The following is a 15,621-nucleotide window of genomic DNA, read 5'->3' on the forward strand; positions in this document are numbered from 1 at the left end:
CAAACGTCCATTTCGACGGAAGAAATTCGGTGGCGGTATTTCTAGAAGGTCTAGAAAACCACTTTCAGCTCTACCCTGTTCCTGAAAGACAAAAAGTTGCCATCGCCACATCCGCACTAAGAGGACAGGCCGCGCTATGGTGGAAAAATATAGGCAAATTTTTATTAGGGGAATTTGGAAGCCAGACATATACATTTGAAAATTTCAAAAAATCGTTAATAAAGGCCTTCCCCATAGTGAAAGATCGAGCAAGGATGGAAGCCGAACTATATAGTTTCTATCAACGGGATATAGAAGATTTGACGGACTATATTCTACGAAAAATTAAGCTGATGGATATGCTGTATGGGAAGAAACCCGATGCGGAGATTATTGAAATAATCTTACCAAGATTGTTACCCGCTGTTCAAGACTACTTCGAAATTAGAAACCCAAGCACATTGCAGGAGCTCTTCGAATTGGCGGTGAAGTTTCAAAATCGCAGAATAGCGGAAAAAGCTAGAGGGGCAACGTATTCTCAAAGTACCCGAAGGAAATCTTCAAATGAGGAAGCCAGAAATGGAAATCGCTCTTATGGGGGAAAGAGCTATCAAGCTAACTCATCGAACCTCGAAGGTCAAGGCCCAAAAAGAAAATTCGAAAATAAACATCCGCGTACCCAGAAGGCACAACTTGAAAGGAAAGCTTTAAACGAGTAGAGGGGCCTGTGAAAGGGAGGGTCCAGACCCCGGAAGTTTTAAAAAAAACCTCAAAAAGACATTTAAATACGGTCATCGTAAAAAACTCTCATCTACCAATTATACAAGTCCTGGTTGGCGATGTACCAGTAGAAGCCCTCATCGATACAGGAGCAGAAGGGAATTTTATGAGTGAAAATTTCTTCAAAAAGAATTTTTATAGGGTACTATTATTTAAAACCAAAAATACGGAAATTATAGCGGCGCAAGGAAAAACATGTCACTGCATCGGGAAATTATCATTAAACATACAGGTAAAAGAGGAAAGCCTCAAAGTATTAATTTTTGTAGTGAAAAATCTGCAAAATTCTCTTATTTTAGATATGGAGTTTTTAAGGGCCGCGAGGGCCAAATTGAATTTTCAAGACAGTTTCGTGGTACTGGAGATGGACCAGAGGGTGGTGGAACCTGTGGAGACACCGCAAGTGGACCTTAGCCATCTGAATGACCATGAAAGGCTAGCCATCCAGCAAGTGGTGAGTAATTTTGCTAACTTGTTTTCAGAAAAACCGGGAAATTGTCATATAGTTACGCATAAGATACAAGTAACTGCCGAAAAACCTTGTAGGACTAAACCTCATCGGTACGACAAACAAAAAGACGTAATCATCGAAGAACATATTCAGGAGATGTTAAAGAATAAAATAATAACGCCCATAAATAGTGAGTACGCGAGTCCAGTCGTACTATGTAGGAAAAAGAACGAGTTTCCTCCTTCGGATAAAAGGGCTTGGAGGTTTGCTATCGATTACAGAAAAATAAATAGTATTACTAAATTTCCAGTTTACCCTTTGCCGGTTATAGAGGAAATCATTAGACAGATCAAATCGACAAGATACATGTCTACTTTGGACTTAACGTCTGGCTACTATCAAATAGCTATGAGACCCGAAGACGTACATAAAACCGCGTTTATAACAAAATCGGGCACTTATGCATTTTTACGCATGTCCTTTGGGTTGTGTGGGGCCCCATCAACATTCCAGAGAGCTATGGACATTGTTCTAAAGCCTGTCCTAGGAAAATCAACTTTAATTTATCTAGATGATATAATTATAACGAGTAGTACGTTGGAACAACACATTAATGATCTAGAACAAGTTTTTAAATTATTAAAAGAGGCCGGTCTTACAATTAACGCCTCAAAATGCAAGTTCGCAACTAAAGAACTTAAATATCTCGGTTATAAAATTTCGCAAAAGGGTATAGAAACGCAAGATTCAAAAATAAAAGCCATCAAGAATTTCCCACCGCCCAACAACGCCAAGAAACTTTCTTCTTTCCTTGGGTTATGTTCTTACTATCGGTCTTTCATAAAAGATTTCGCTAATATTGTTGAACCACTCTTAGTAATCAAAAGAAAGAAAGGTAAATTTACGTGGACAGCGGAAGCAAACACAGCTTTTGAAAGATTAAAAGAAGCGCTCATCAATGCCCCTGTTTTAAAATTCCCGGAGGGGGACGAAAACCTGAAAATTGCAGCAGATGCGTCAGACTATGCGGTGGGTGCGGTTCTTATGCAAAATAGCCATCCTCTGGCATTTTTTAGTAAAACATTGAATCAGACACAAAGGAATTATACAGCTACAGAAAGAGAAACATTAGCCGTATTAATGTCTGTACACAAATTTCGAGTTTATTTCGGCAAAGCGCCAGTAACTGTCTTTTCGGATCATGCGGCTGTTGGTAGACTTTACTCGGGGAAAAACCTAACGCCCAGGTTAATAAGATGGGCTTTAAAACTCCAAGAATATAATATCAGAATAAAATATAAACCGGGTAAGGAAAACAATGTAGCTGACGCACTTTCTCTTATAAAACTGGACGATGAAGGAAATGAACTTAAATGCGCTGTGTTGACTTCAAAAATTTAGATTCTAGAGATACGATTATTACTGAACTGAAAGCTGATCCTGAATTTGGAAATATCTATGCATATTTGAAAGACCCCGAAAGCTTTGAGCACACTGATATCGATGCGATAAGAAATAGAGCAGAAAACTATGAAATAATAGATAATTTATTATTTTATACGAAAACAACAAACGAAAATCTTGAGTATAAACCAGTCATCCCAGCCTCGCTTCGATTAAGCATTTTGAAGGAATTACAGGACGCGAAAACAGCGGGTCATTTAGGGGTCAGAAAGACTTTAAAAAGGGTACGCGAGGCGGTATATTTCTCGCAATTATACAAAATAGTAACGGCGTATGTCAGGTCCTGCAATCAATGTCAGTTAATAAATGATATTAATTACAGCCCGGCCGGGTACTTAAATAGCATTCGCGCTACATTTCCGAATGAAATTTTAGGCATAGATCTTCTTGGTCCCTTCCCCCAGAGCGAGTTAAATAAAAATCGTTTTCTTTTAGTAATAGTAGATCATTTTTCAAAATGGACAGAAATTGTTCTACTTAAACGCGCGTCAGCCAAAACAGTCGCAGATGCATTCTTACACAGATACATTTTAAAATACGGTGCACCGATAAAATTCATTAGCGATAACGGAAAACAATTCATTAGTCAAATATTTGAAAACATATGCAATGGACTTGGCATACGCCATATCAAAATGGTTCCGTATAGACCACAGGCAAACATAGCAGAAACAGTGAATAGAAACAAAGTAAAAATAATTCGCAGTTACGTGAGCACACATCACAAGCGCTGGGATGGCTACATAAATGAATTAGCTTATAGAAGAACGGCAAATCACGATACTACGGGAAAAACCCCAGCAGAATTATTTTTAGGCAGAAAGTTAATTACGCCTTTAGATAAATTATTCTTTGTGCAACAAAGAGAGCAGGAGTTTAAACAGAAAGATGTGCAAAAACTGATTGATCAGGCGCTTAAAAGCTCGGATACGGCAAGAAATAAGCAAAAAACATATTATGATAGAAAACGCCGTGAAGCAGATTTTAAAGTTGGGGATAAAGTATTGAAGCGGAAATTTTCTTTATCAAGTGCCCCAGACAATTTTACGGCAAAGCTAGCTCCAAAATTTGAAGGCCCCTATGTAATTCAGGAAATCAAAGGTGTCGTATTATATCTTAAGAACGAGAGAGGGGAGGTCTGTAAAGCAAGTCCCGACCAGGTGAAAAAATACTATAATCCAAATGATTTTGAAATCCTTAAAAGTTTCTTGCAGGACTCAAGTCTAAACGAAGTAGTAGAAGGTCCAGAGATAACAACAACTGTTCCACCACCCAAGAAGCAGAGAACTGAAGAGAGACCTAGCCCTTCTACAACCCGGACGACGGTATCAAAAAGAAAAAAGAAAAGCTTTCAAGCTCCAGCATTTAAGAAAAACAAGAATACAGATGCACCGCGTAAAGAAACCGTGGTAAAGAGCAAAACACCACCTACAACGGATCGCAGGGGAAATTATACATCAAGGAGAACGCGCCCAGGGCCAGAGAGTCAGGTGCCAGCAAGGCCGCCGTTCCGGAAACTGAAACGGCAACAGGAGGAACAAAAATACCAGGAACAGAAGAAATTCAAGAAGGACTCCAGGCCGGAGGACGTCAAGACCAGCCGTCCCATGGAAAAACGGAAACGACAACGGCCCGACGATTACTCCGCCAAGAGGCCAGCATGCAGAGGACGCAAAAGAAAAGCTAATGTGGACGACACTCGGAGGTCAGTAAGGAGAAGATTGACGTCCATGAAACCTATAACTTGGGAACAATATTGCCACAAAAGAATGACGGAGTTTCAAGCATCGAAAACTCAAAGATAAGTTAAAATCTTCTATAAAATTTTTTCTCTTTTGTTCCGAAATGTTATGCATAAGTACGAAGTTCTATGTTTTGACGAAAGTCAATATGTCTCGGTTGAGACTTAGTTTTGTTTTACTTTATTTAGCTAAGGCGAAAATATTATTTTCTTTAAGTATAAAAGCTAAGAACAAGCATTTTCTGTTGGTCGAAAGACTAATTCTGTTATGTTAAAGCCAAAAATTGGCCGAAGATAAAAATAACTTCGTATTCTTGTATTAATAAGAATTTTAGTTTCAGTGCCGCCAGCTTGGCGAAGAATGAGTAAAGTAAAAATTTATTTCTCTTATTCATTTTATGGTAAATTGTAAAAATCATATGTATTAAAATTTTGTAAATGTACGTAAATGCTTGAATGTTATGTAAAAGTAGAATTTAGTCTAGAAGCATAAAATTTTATATGCTAAAAGTAAAATGCTCAAAAGGAATGAATTCAAAATTTAAGTATTAAACTGTAGATAAAGTCATGCTTTAGAGCGAAAGCCTGCATGTTTAAAGATGAATGAGGGGGAAGTTAGTATGAATGTGTTTTGTAGGGTTCTCCACCTACACTTGAATTTTTAAGAATGTTAAAGTAGCTCATTGAGTTGTAGAATGTCGAGTAAGGTGTGTCTATTTGGTCGTTGAATTCTAACAAATCATGGTGGTTAGGGGAAGTGTTGTAAGACTAAAACACGAATATTCCCGTTTGACACCACACATGGTGGAGAGCCAGGGTAAAGTTAAATTAATGCTTGAAAAATTGAATGAATGTGAATTAAGCAATAACTAAAGAAAAAGAATTGTTTAAAAACAAAAATTTATTGTGTCAAGAAAGTGTAAATTATAATGTATTTAGAAAGATACTGATACTTATTCCTTCCAGATCCTGGAAGGAAAAGAACAAGATTGATTGATGAAGTCCAGGAAAAGTTGCTGTAAGAAGAGAGAGTTATAAGTATCCACAGAAATTTAGTATACAATTTGTTACATAAGATTTTTTTTGTGTAAACGAGGTTCTCGAGAGTTAGTTCAGAATTATAGAAACTTACAACAGGTCGTTTGTAGGACCTGCTTCCAAGTTTTCCAAATTCTGGCAGCGGCAAATGTAGGGTTTATATTTATTTTAACTAACATTTATTTTAAATTTAAACTACCTTTCCTGTCAAGCCTTACTTTCCCCTGGAACTGCCAATGCCAGAGTATGTAAATTTTAGTAGAACGCGCAAGGATTCAAATTATCAGCGGAAGTATTCTGAGTTAAATAGAAAGGAAACGAGTTCAAGGTGTGCTGTTCTTACTTCACGAGCGCGGAGGTAGTTAGACAGAAATGGAAGAACCCCGCGTTTCGGCCTGTGTGCTTGCCTGGAAGTATTGTTAATCGTTCAACGTGATCTTCAAGTTTGCTGAATTAGCAGCGGTATTGTAAAACGCGGTGAGGTTAGTTACTTTTAGAGAGCCTCGTAGTTAGAGTCTTGTCTTTAGTTTCTTTTCAGGTTATTATTTTTATTTTACCTCCAAGTTGGCGTAGTTTGTGAGCGTCAAGAGCACGCACTTGTAATTTATTACGTTGAATAAAAAGGGACTTAAACCCTTAACAAGACTCTGTCTTTTATCCAATCTCAACAGTCACCTCTTGGTTGCGTGCAAGTTAGAGGCGCGCAACGCTACAACGTCGACCATTAATTTGAATTAACCCCACAAAATATAATCTAAAATAGTTAAATCACAGCTTCTGGGAGGGAAACTAACAGTTGCATTTCTGAAATTATCCTTACATTAAGTCTTTTTTTAGTACGTCGATAGTCGCGTTAACAATGTGACACCTTGCTGAATTAAATTTCAACTAAATCGGTGTAATCCAAATTTGGCGACAAAAAATACTATCACCAATCGTATCACTCACCAGTTACTCCTCCCTCGTTTCGGAAAAACAATAAAAAGAAAAAAAAAACCCGAAAATCAGAAAGGTTTCGGATTTTAAATTAAGTCCAAAGGGGCATTTTTTTTAACATTTTGTGTATTACCTTTATTTATTAAATATCATGTTCTTCGCAATTAAACCATAAAATTCAGTTCAACAGTAATATCGCAAAATAATTTTTAATTGAGCATATCTTTAGAATTCCTGATACACAGTCTCACGCGCTGGAGATAAAAATGTTTTTTCTGTACAACGTTGCAATTGTTCCCTGAAATCCTTGAGTTTGTTAATCAGAAATTTATTAAAGTTTTAAAAAATATGAAATCGATAATAAAAAAATTTCCAAATTTCAAATCTGGAGGTCCAGTCGCCTATGTTCGGGGGGAGGATTACGTCATTCAAAATGCCCATATTCGCAGTAGGATTCCATCGTCCAAAATTTGATTGTTCTAGGTACCGTTGTTTTATAACAATGCGAGACACACAAACATTTATGCAGATTCTTCATTATTTAATTTCTTCAAATATAATACAGGGCGATAATATTTGGTGGCAAAAATTTGAAAAGTGAAACGGACATTCAGAGTGATTCGACGCAAAATTGCAAAATGAAAACAATAGTCCCTCAGGAACAGCGCCCATTGGACTAAAAATAATTAAAAAAATTCTGGAAGCTTTCAGGTCTGATATTAGGCCCGATCGGCCATTTTTTACTTCCTTGTACGAAGTAAAAAGGAAGTATTGTAATCGCGAAAAGTTTCAGGCAGCATATTTCAACGAAAATATCCATTTTGACCGCTATCGAATGCGATTTAACGATGTCTTTGCGTGACATCTGTACGTAAGGACAGAATAAAAGACTTTTTTCCTCCAAAAAAAAAATTATAAAACTGCTTTAAAATGAATTCTGAAAAGAATTTTTCGTGGTGTCTGTACGTACGTATGTATCTCGTAGCTCAAAATATACCTTTTGGATGATTATTAAAACATCAATTATCCCTTTCAGATTTTTAATTCCTTCCACGAAGTAAAAAGGAACTATTGTAATCGCGAAAATTTTCAGGCATTATATTTCAATGCAAATATCCATTTGGTCACCGCTATCGAATGCAATTTAACGATGTTTTTGCGTGACATGTTTACGTAAGAACAGAGTAAAATATTGTAAAACTAATTTAAAATGAATTCTGAAGAGAATTTTTCGTGGCGTCTGTGCGTACGTACGTATGTATTTACAGTGGTGGCCAAAATTGTGGACACTTATGGAAATTTTTATGTTTTTGAACTTTGTATGCTTATAGAAAACGCTACGTTTCACAAAATGCAAACTTGTATATATCATTTTAAAGAGAACTTATTGCTGAATTCAATACAAAACACAAAATTCAATTATTTGCAATATAAAAAAGTTAAACGATAATAGTTATCGATATACATTAGATAGTGATGATTGCAGTGAGTTATCAGTGCTTAGTAGGGTACCCTTTATTTTTGCTTACAGCTTCACATCGACGATTCATTGAGCTGACGAGAGTTTTAAGCTCTTCTTTCGTTATTACATGATGCCAGGAAACAATTATAGCCTCAATTAGTTCCCTTTTATTTGATGGGCACCTCATTCGGACAAGAGTTTTCGAACGGTGCCACAAATTTTCGATAGGATTGAGGTCAGGACTGTTTCCTGGCCATGACAACAATTTAATGCTCTTTGTACGAAACCACTCTTTCGATATTTGGGTTGTGTGGCAAGGAGCAGAATCCTGCTGAAAAATAAACGAAGCGTTGTTGGGAAAGAGATCTCTGATGGAAGGTAGAAGTTTTGGTTCTAGAATAGTTTCAATGTATTTTCTGGCATTCAGTGTCCCATCGATGACATAAAGGCGACCAATACCATCTGCTGACATGCATGACCAAATCATGACACTAACTGGGTTCTTCACAGTTGCTTGAATGCAGTCAGGATGTAGCTCTTCTCCTATTCTACGCCTTACATGTTTTCGCCCATCACTACCGAATAACGATATCTTAGTTTCATCACTCCATATAACTCATATAACTTGTGACCAGTGATCATCTGTCCAATTAATGTGTTCCTTTGCCCACTGTAGTCTTTTTTTTTCGTTGCTGAAAATTAAGATAAGGCTTTTTTCGTGGAATTCTACATCTCAGTCCAACATCTGTTAATCTTCTCCTGATTGTTCTTGAACTGACAGAAACACCAGCATCATTCAGATCATTTCTGATGGCCGCTGATGGCATTTTTCTATCTTGGAGACATAGCCTTTTTATTCTTCTGTCATCAATAGATGTGGTGCACCTTTTTCGGCCTTTTCCTTCTTTGCTTTTTATTGAATTTGTCTCCTGATATCGTAAACAAAACTTTCGGACTCCAGATGTAGTCACTGAACCACCCACCTGTCTTGCAATTTCAGCATAGGAAAGACCACTTTATCGTAACACAGTAATATTACATCTCTTTCTAGGTGTCCAATCTACTCTTTTATTGGATGTCATTGCTTCTTGACTATATATTAAAAATTTTTACAAAAATTCCTACTTGTAATTGCAGTGTATAAGAAACAGGCCCTCCTTCTACAGAACAAAGTAAAATAATGAATTGTTTCAAGTGTAAACATGATGTCAACTTCTACTGGCAGTTACTAAAATTTGATTGGGTCTCAGGACAAGAGCAGTGATTGGCCAGGTAAGCTAGACATTACAAACCTCTTCATAACTGTGTTTTTTATTTATATTAAAGTACATATAACTTTTTTGTATTGCAAATAATTGAATTTTGTGTTTTGTATTGAATTCAGTAATAAATTCTCTTTAAAATGATATATACAAGTTTGCATTTTGCGAAACGTAACATTTTCTATAAGCATACAAATTTCAAAAACATAAATATTTTCAAAAGTGTCCACAATTTTGGCCACCACTGTATATCGCATAACTCGAAAACGACTAGCCTCAGAACTTTGAAATTTTGTATATAGGACTGCTATAACAGGTACATGAGCACCTCCTATTTTTGTTGCAATCGGCCGCACCAAACGCATATAAATGTATTTATATATATATATATATATCCACTCTGCTACCCGGCTCATTGATCACAGTATCTTTACGCTTATATATTTGTAAATTGTGCATTTTTTGCTTTAAAAATGATTGAATTATGTTGTTTTTATCTTCCGGTTAAGGTTTTTATGCCTTTAGTAAATCTGCAAGCAATATTTGTACAAGTATCAACAATTTAAAAGCTGTTTAAGTGCGGTTAAGCCTAATTTTTAAATAACATGGCGGACATGTTTGTTTACATTTGAAACAGCAGAATAGTAGATTTGTTGCCAAGCTAGAGAGACTAAGCTTCGCTACAACAAAGATAAGGCCTTCATTTATTATTGCGACTTAAATCATGCTGAATCTTTTCTGGAATTTTTTCGAGGAAATAAGTGTTTAAGATTTACTTCGTAATTTTTAATATAGATATTTTGAGTTTTTATGTATTTTTGATTTGTCGCGAAGTGAGATTTGAATTAATTGAATGAGAAATATTGAATCGTCTGTAAACAAAATTTCCCTTTTTTTTTTTTTTTTGTTGTTGTTGTTGTTGTTCTTTGCTTAATTTCTTTTATACATCGGTTTAGATTTATTATAGTATTTGAATAGAACATGTGGCAACGATTAAATAATTCTTAAGATGATATAAATTTTGTGCATTCTGAGTTAAAAAATGAATGAAATGTAACGCTGTCAAGTGAACCTAGCGCCAGAGTGTCGCTATGGTAAACAAATATAGTGAATTTTAAAGAGTGCATTTATTCTATTGTGGTTTATGCGCTATCGAGGAAGTAAATTTAATTCAATCCAATAAGTTTAAATGAAATGCAAGAAAAAATGCGTATAATTTAATATTCTGTACAAGGAAGTCGTGGTGCACACATCAGATTTTTTTATTTTATTTTATTGCTTTTGATATCAGAATTCTTTAACTCATTTTTTTAAATTTCAACTCCGCATAAATTTTATTATTATAATTACTTTAAAACTCTCTTAACCGGTAGCAAGAGGACTTCTCCGATTCCGGATAAGAGATCATACCTGGTAATTGAATATATGAATATTTCTATAACATTATGTCCTGACACAGATGAACATTGCGCGGCAAATCTTATTAAAATCTTCAATCTTTTCATCGGTCTTCTTCTACATAACTGTTTTATTATACGTGTCCAGTTCACCTTCATCTTTTCATCGTCCTCTCAGTTTCCTCCTTTCCCAGTGCATGCCCATTTATTTCGTAGTCATTTTGAGAGATTGTGACGGGAATAGAATTGTCTACATTCATCCATAGATCTACACTTCCTGTTCACGTTTTTCACTTCATCAAGAAACTTTAACAAGTCATACTTTGAAAAATGCCATTGTATTCCTTGAAAAAATGAATAGTGCTACAGATATTGCGTAATATACCTTTCTGCAAAGTCCCTTGACGTTTTATCTACGGGCTACTGTGCTTTTGGTCTCTTGAAAAGAGCTTTTTGTGAGGAAAAGAAATTGAAATCTGTACCTGTGGTACCTGTTTTCACAATATATCCTTCTGTCATAAAAATTACGACGCAGGCTTATAGTCCAGAAAAGGGCTGTTAGATCGGTCATTTAAAATAATATTCTTTGCATTTGAAATATTAATTAGACTCTCCAAAATCGTTCTTAAAATGTGTAAACATTTTCTGCACTTAGCATTTCCTTCAGGAAATTCATCAGACTCATTATTTAGTTGCATATTATGATGTTCACTGATTTCTTGACGATCACTAGAACATTTCAAATGTTATACTTTAATCATATGTTTGTTAATTCAATGTACTCTCTCTTTCTCACTTAGGTTATGTTCCAATAGAAAGGAAGATGTATTTTAGATGTCCTATATCTTGGGGAGCATTGCCTAATCCAGATGACTGTGAGAAATATTATTCGTGTGTCAACTATAAACCTCAACACAAGATGTGTCCCAGCTCTCAAATGTTTGATCGAATTGAAATGAAATGTCTCGACCACAAAGTTGCCGTTTGTGCTCATAATACAGGTGGAGATTCATCTTTTATTTGTAATGACCATTCAAAATAAGCCTTGACATTCAAAAATATATTTATAATCGCAAGGATAAATAGTAAAATCAACTAAAAAATAACTTTTCGTATAGAGATTTTAAGTTTTTGATTTACGGAACAAAGAATTTTAAAAAATACTTCTATTTTGACATCTTTTTTTTATTAACTCTATAGATTTAATAGAAGGCACTTTGCGCTTACGAAACAAAACTCTGCCACATGCAGAAAATACAAATAACATAATTTGAAGTTTAAATTCAGGTAAAGGATTCGGAGACTACACAGAAAAGTCTGCTTAAACTGTCTCAAATATTTAACGGCGTACTTTAACGTCGGCTTGCAAAATGACTAAAGCAAGAATAAACTTTGGTAGAACTGGCAATATGACGTAACTGCAAGCGAGGCTGACAAGAGCTCTAAAACATTCAAACCCACAGTTTAAATACTCACGCGGTTAATTTGCATTCTGGTGAGGTCTACGGAAAGAAGTAAGGGTAATGCTTAAAATCATAGTACTTGATTAGTTAACATAAATCTTCCAAATTGTTCGAGTAATTTCCCTTTCTCGAGTTTTGTGCAATAGAATTAGTGAAAAACGGGGGAAATACGTCAGTAAACAAAGTATATAAGAATGTACTTTGCACTTTATATTTTGAAAATTTTATTTTAATAATTGTAAAACTTGAATTTCTGAGATTTTACTTGACAGGTGTTGTTGACGAAAGCTACAAATGCCCTCTGACTTGGGGATTATTCATTCATCCTCAAGACTGCTCTAAATACTACCAGTGTATTCGAGACAAGCCTCTTCTTAGAGCATGTGATAGAGGGAAACTGTTTAATTCACATAAAGGAATATGTGAAAGAAAGGAAGTCGTTGAGTGTGGATCCACAAGCAAGCCTTACGGTAATATATGATGCTTCTTTTAAACTAAATAACTAACTAAATAAAATAACTACTTTTTCTTTTAAATTTTTTCTATAATTAATCAAACTAAGCTATTTAAAAGCAATAAACGCATTTTATTTCAATATTATTAGCTACTAACTAGACACGTGAAATTACTTTAGCTGTATTCATTAAAATTATCATATATTTTTATATTAGCTATTTCAGACGACTGGCCATGCAAGCGGCTAGTCTTTAAAACTGCAAATCGGACATAGATTTTTGCACCTCAAATAAATAAATAAATAAATAAATAAAATCTGAAATGTTTCAGATTTTAAATTACGTCCAAAGGGGCGTTTTTTAACATTTTGTGTGTTACCTTTCTTTATTAAATATCATGTTCCTCGCACTTAAACCATAAGATCCAGTGCAACAGCAATATCGCAAAATAGTTTTAAAACGAGCATATCTTTAGAATTTCCGATACAGAGACTCACGCGCTGGAGATAAAAATGTTTTTTCTGCACAGCGTTGCCATTGCTCGCTTTGAAATCCTTGAGTTTGTTAATCAAATTCGTCAAAGTTTTAAAAAAATAGGAAATCGATCATAAAACAAATTTCAAATTTGGTCTTCCACATGCTCATATTCGTTGGAGGATTACGTTATTCAAAATTCGATGACTCTATGTACCGTTATTTTATGACAATGTGAGAAATATACATACATTTATGCAGATTTTTCATTATTTAATTTCTTCAAATATAATGCAGGACTCTAACATTTTATGGCAACAGTTTGAAAAGTGAACCGACATTTATCCGTCCGACGCAAAATGCCAAAACGAAACTAATAGTCCTTCGGGATTCAAATCCCTTTGGACTAATAAATTAAAAAAAGTTTAAAAAATCTGAAAGCTTTCAAGTTTTATATTACGCTCGAAGAGGCGGTTTTTTTTAAATGTTTTGTGTGCTAGCTGTATTTATTAAATATCATCTTCTTCGCTCTTAAACCACATAAAACTTAATTCAACAGTAACATCACAAAATATCTAAAAACAGTATATCTTTAGAATTTCCGATATTTAGACATAGCATATGTTTAGAATTATATTTCACGCATTTCCTAGGTATGCTATGCAGTTGTCAAAACGCAATCCGGCAAAGTATAGAATACTCCTGCGAATGATATTTTTACGTGACAAGGCATATGATTTTGGACGCCCACCTCAGATGGAGAATTCGTTATTTCCCTTTCTTTCTTTGTTCGAAAGAGAAGACCTTTACGAAAAATTTTTATACAAACTAACAGAGCTCTGTAAAAATTTCTGCAGAGACCCTATAGAGTAGTGGTCTCAAACTCAAATTTCATTCGGGCGGAATGCACGATATAAGAGCAGTTGATGAGCCCGTTTGTTACTAACAAAATAAAAACAAAAATTTAAAAAAATTGAATTATTGAATTTAACCTACTAAATATTTTTTAAACATACATTATGAGTAATAATAATATCGCAATGGAAAAATAAGAAGCAAATTTTTTTATTTATTTTTTATCTGATAAATGAAGTTTAGTATTTGTACGACATTTTTGTTGATTGCGCTATACTGACATCTAAATATTAATTTTCAGACTAATAACTTCATTCATTTTAATTTCAGACTAATATTAATACATTTTCGGACTGAAATTTATTTAAAATAGTTCTAAAATGTTTAATTAATCATATAACAATTTACTTTAGATTAGAACAAAACAAACCTCTCGTGGCTTCCTTGTACAGCCTATTAAATTATACCCATTTCTTGCTGTACTTAATTTAAACTTATTTAATCGAATTATTATAACGTAGTGAACCGATCCCTCGAGGCAAGTTGAAGATGAGATCAAAAACTGCAAATTTTGATATTAAATATCTCTGTCACTTTTTGTCGTATAGGAGTCAATTTTCTTATATTTTTATTTTTTCGCAGCGAGGATAGAACTTTCCCAGATAGCTGTAAATATAGGAGCCGGGGAGACCTCGTTAAAAGTTAGATTTTGTTACTTGTTTCAAATTAAATTTTTTTTTAAATTTAAAACTGCTGAAACTCAAATATTTGCGTCATTTAAAACACTTCTGTAATTGGATATATATAACTACGACCAAAAATTGCGAAAATAATGACCGGGTAAGGACTTTTAAACTGTGTAAGGGAGTTGGTGTGTGTGTATATATATATATATATACACTTTTGGTACCTACGATTGCAATAAAAAAATGATGTTATAGTAGTCCCATTTACAAAATTTCAATTTCTATTGCTAATCGTTGTACGTACAGACGTCATGCAAAAAAAGCAGTCAAAATGGATTCGGAAACGGTCAAAACGGATATTTCTGTTGAAATCTGAAAACGGAATTTGTTTGCAATTGCAGTACTTCCTTTACTTCATACAAAAATGTAATAAGCAAGTGAGGAAAACTTTCGAATTTTTCAGATAAAATTTTCTATGTGAAACAAAACTTGAGACTACATCATGACAGTTTAGTCTCCTTCTGTTATTTATTAAATTTTTCTTCGATGTTTAAATACATATGTTTGCATATAAATTACCATAAACTTCTTTAGTTTTTACTACAGCTTGAACCTTGATGGCGTTTCGATTCAGATAAGAGATTCTATTTAGATAATATATCCTATGAAGATCCTATACAGATCCTATAGAGATCTTATAGAGATCCTAATCTTGTCTGGAATGAAAATTTTGAAAAGCTGTCACAGAACAGGATACTACAGTCATGTTGCTTTGCGATATGACAGAGAAATCCTTTATAGAATGGCATTCTGCAGAAGTTTTTCAAACTGTAATCAAAGAAAATATTTAGTTTCTGATGCCCTGCGTAGAACGTAGAAAAGAAAAATTAAACACTTTTTATTCATTTACATTGAATCATTTTTGAAAGCTGTGACCCTGTTTGACATTTCTGGTTAACTTTCTTATTTGCAAAAATATACGCAGAAAAATGATGTGAAAATTCAGAGTTACTGCTTTAGTTGTTAACTGAAGAGTAGCAACAGGCGTGCTGACCGAAGAATTTCTAGAAACTGCTAGAAGTTCTTCGTACTGACGCTCATAGGCAGTCGTACCCTTGTCTCGAAAGAGGTCAACAAGAGTAATGTGCGCAGCCATGACTCATCGAACTCGAGTCGTA

The 15,621-nt window shown here is 34.5% G+C and overlaps 1 protein-coding gene and 1 long non-coding RNA gene across 2 annotated transcripts in view; one reads left to right on the top strand and one right to left on the bottom strand.

Moving 5' to 3' along the window:
• Window positions 1-15,621, bottom strand: part of LOC118199518 (uncharacterized) — a 175,341-nt gene that overhangs the window by 29,907 nt on the left and 129,813 nt on the right. The gene's annotated exons all lie outside the window — the stretch shown is intronic.
• The window catches only part of LOC118199517 (uncharacterized), a 29,741-nt gene that overhangs the window by 13,369 nt on the left and 751 nt on the right, over window positions 1-15,621 (top strand). The window contains exons 3-4 of the mRNA XM_035371404.2: window positions 11,311-11,511; window positions 12,246-12,443. Coding sequence (XP_035227295.1) covers window positions 11,311-11,511; window positions 12,246-12,443 — 399 coding nt within the window. The remainder of the gene's footprint in view (window positions 1-11,310; window positions 11,512-12,245; window positions 12,444-15,621) is intronic.

This window comes from Stegodyphus dumicola, chromosome 9, assembly GCF_044657685.1.
Source record: "Stegodyphus dumicola isolate Sdum_Otavi_A_Nest chromosome 9, ASM4465768v1".
NCBI lineage: Eukaryota > Metazoa > Arthropoda > Arachnida > Araneae > Eresidae > Stegodyphus > Stegodyphus dumicola.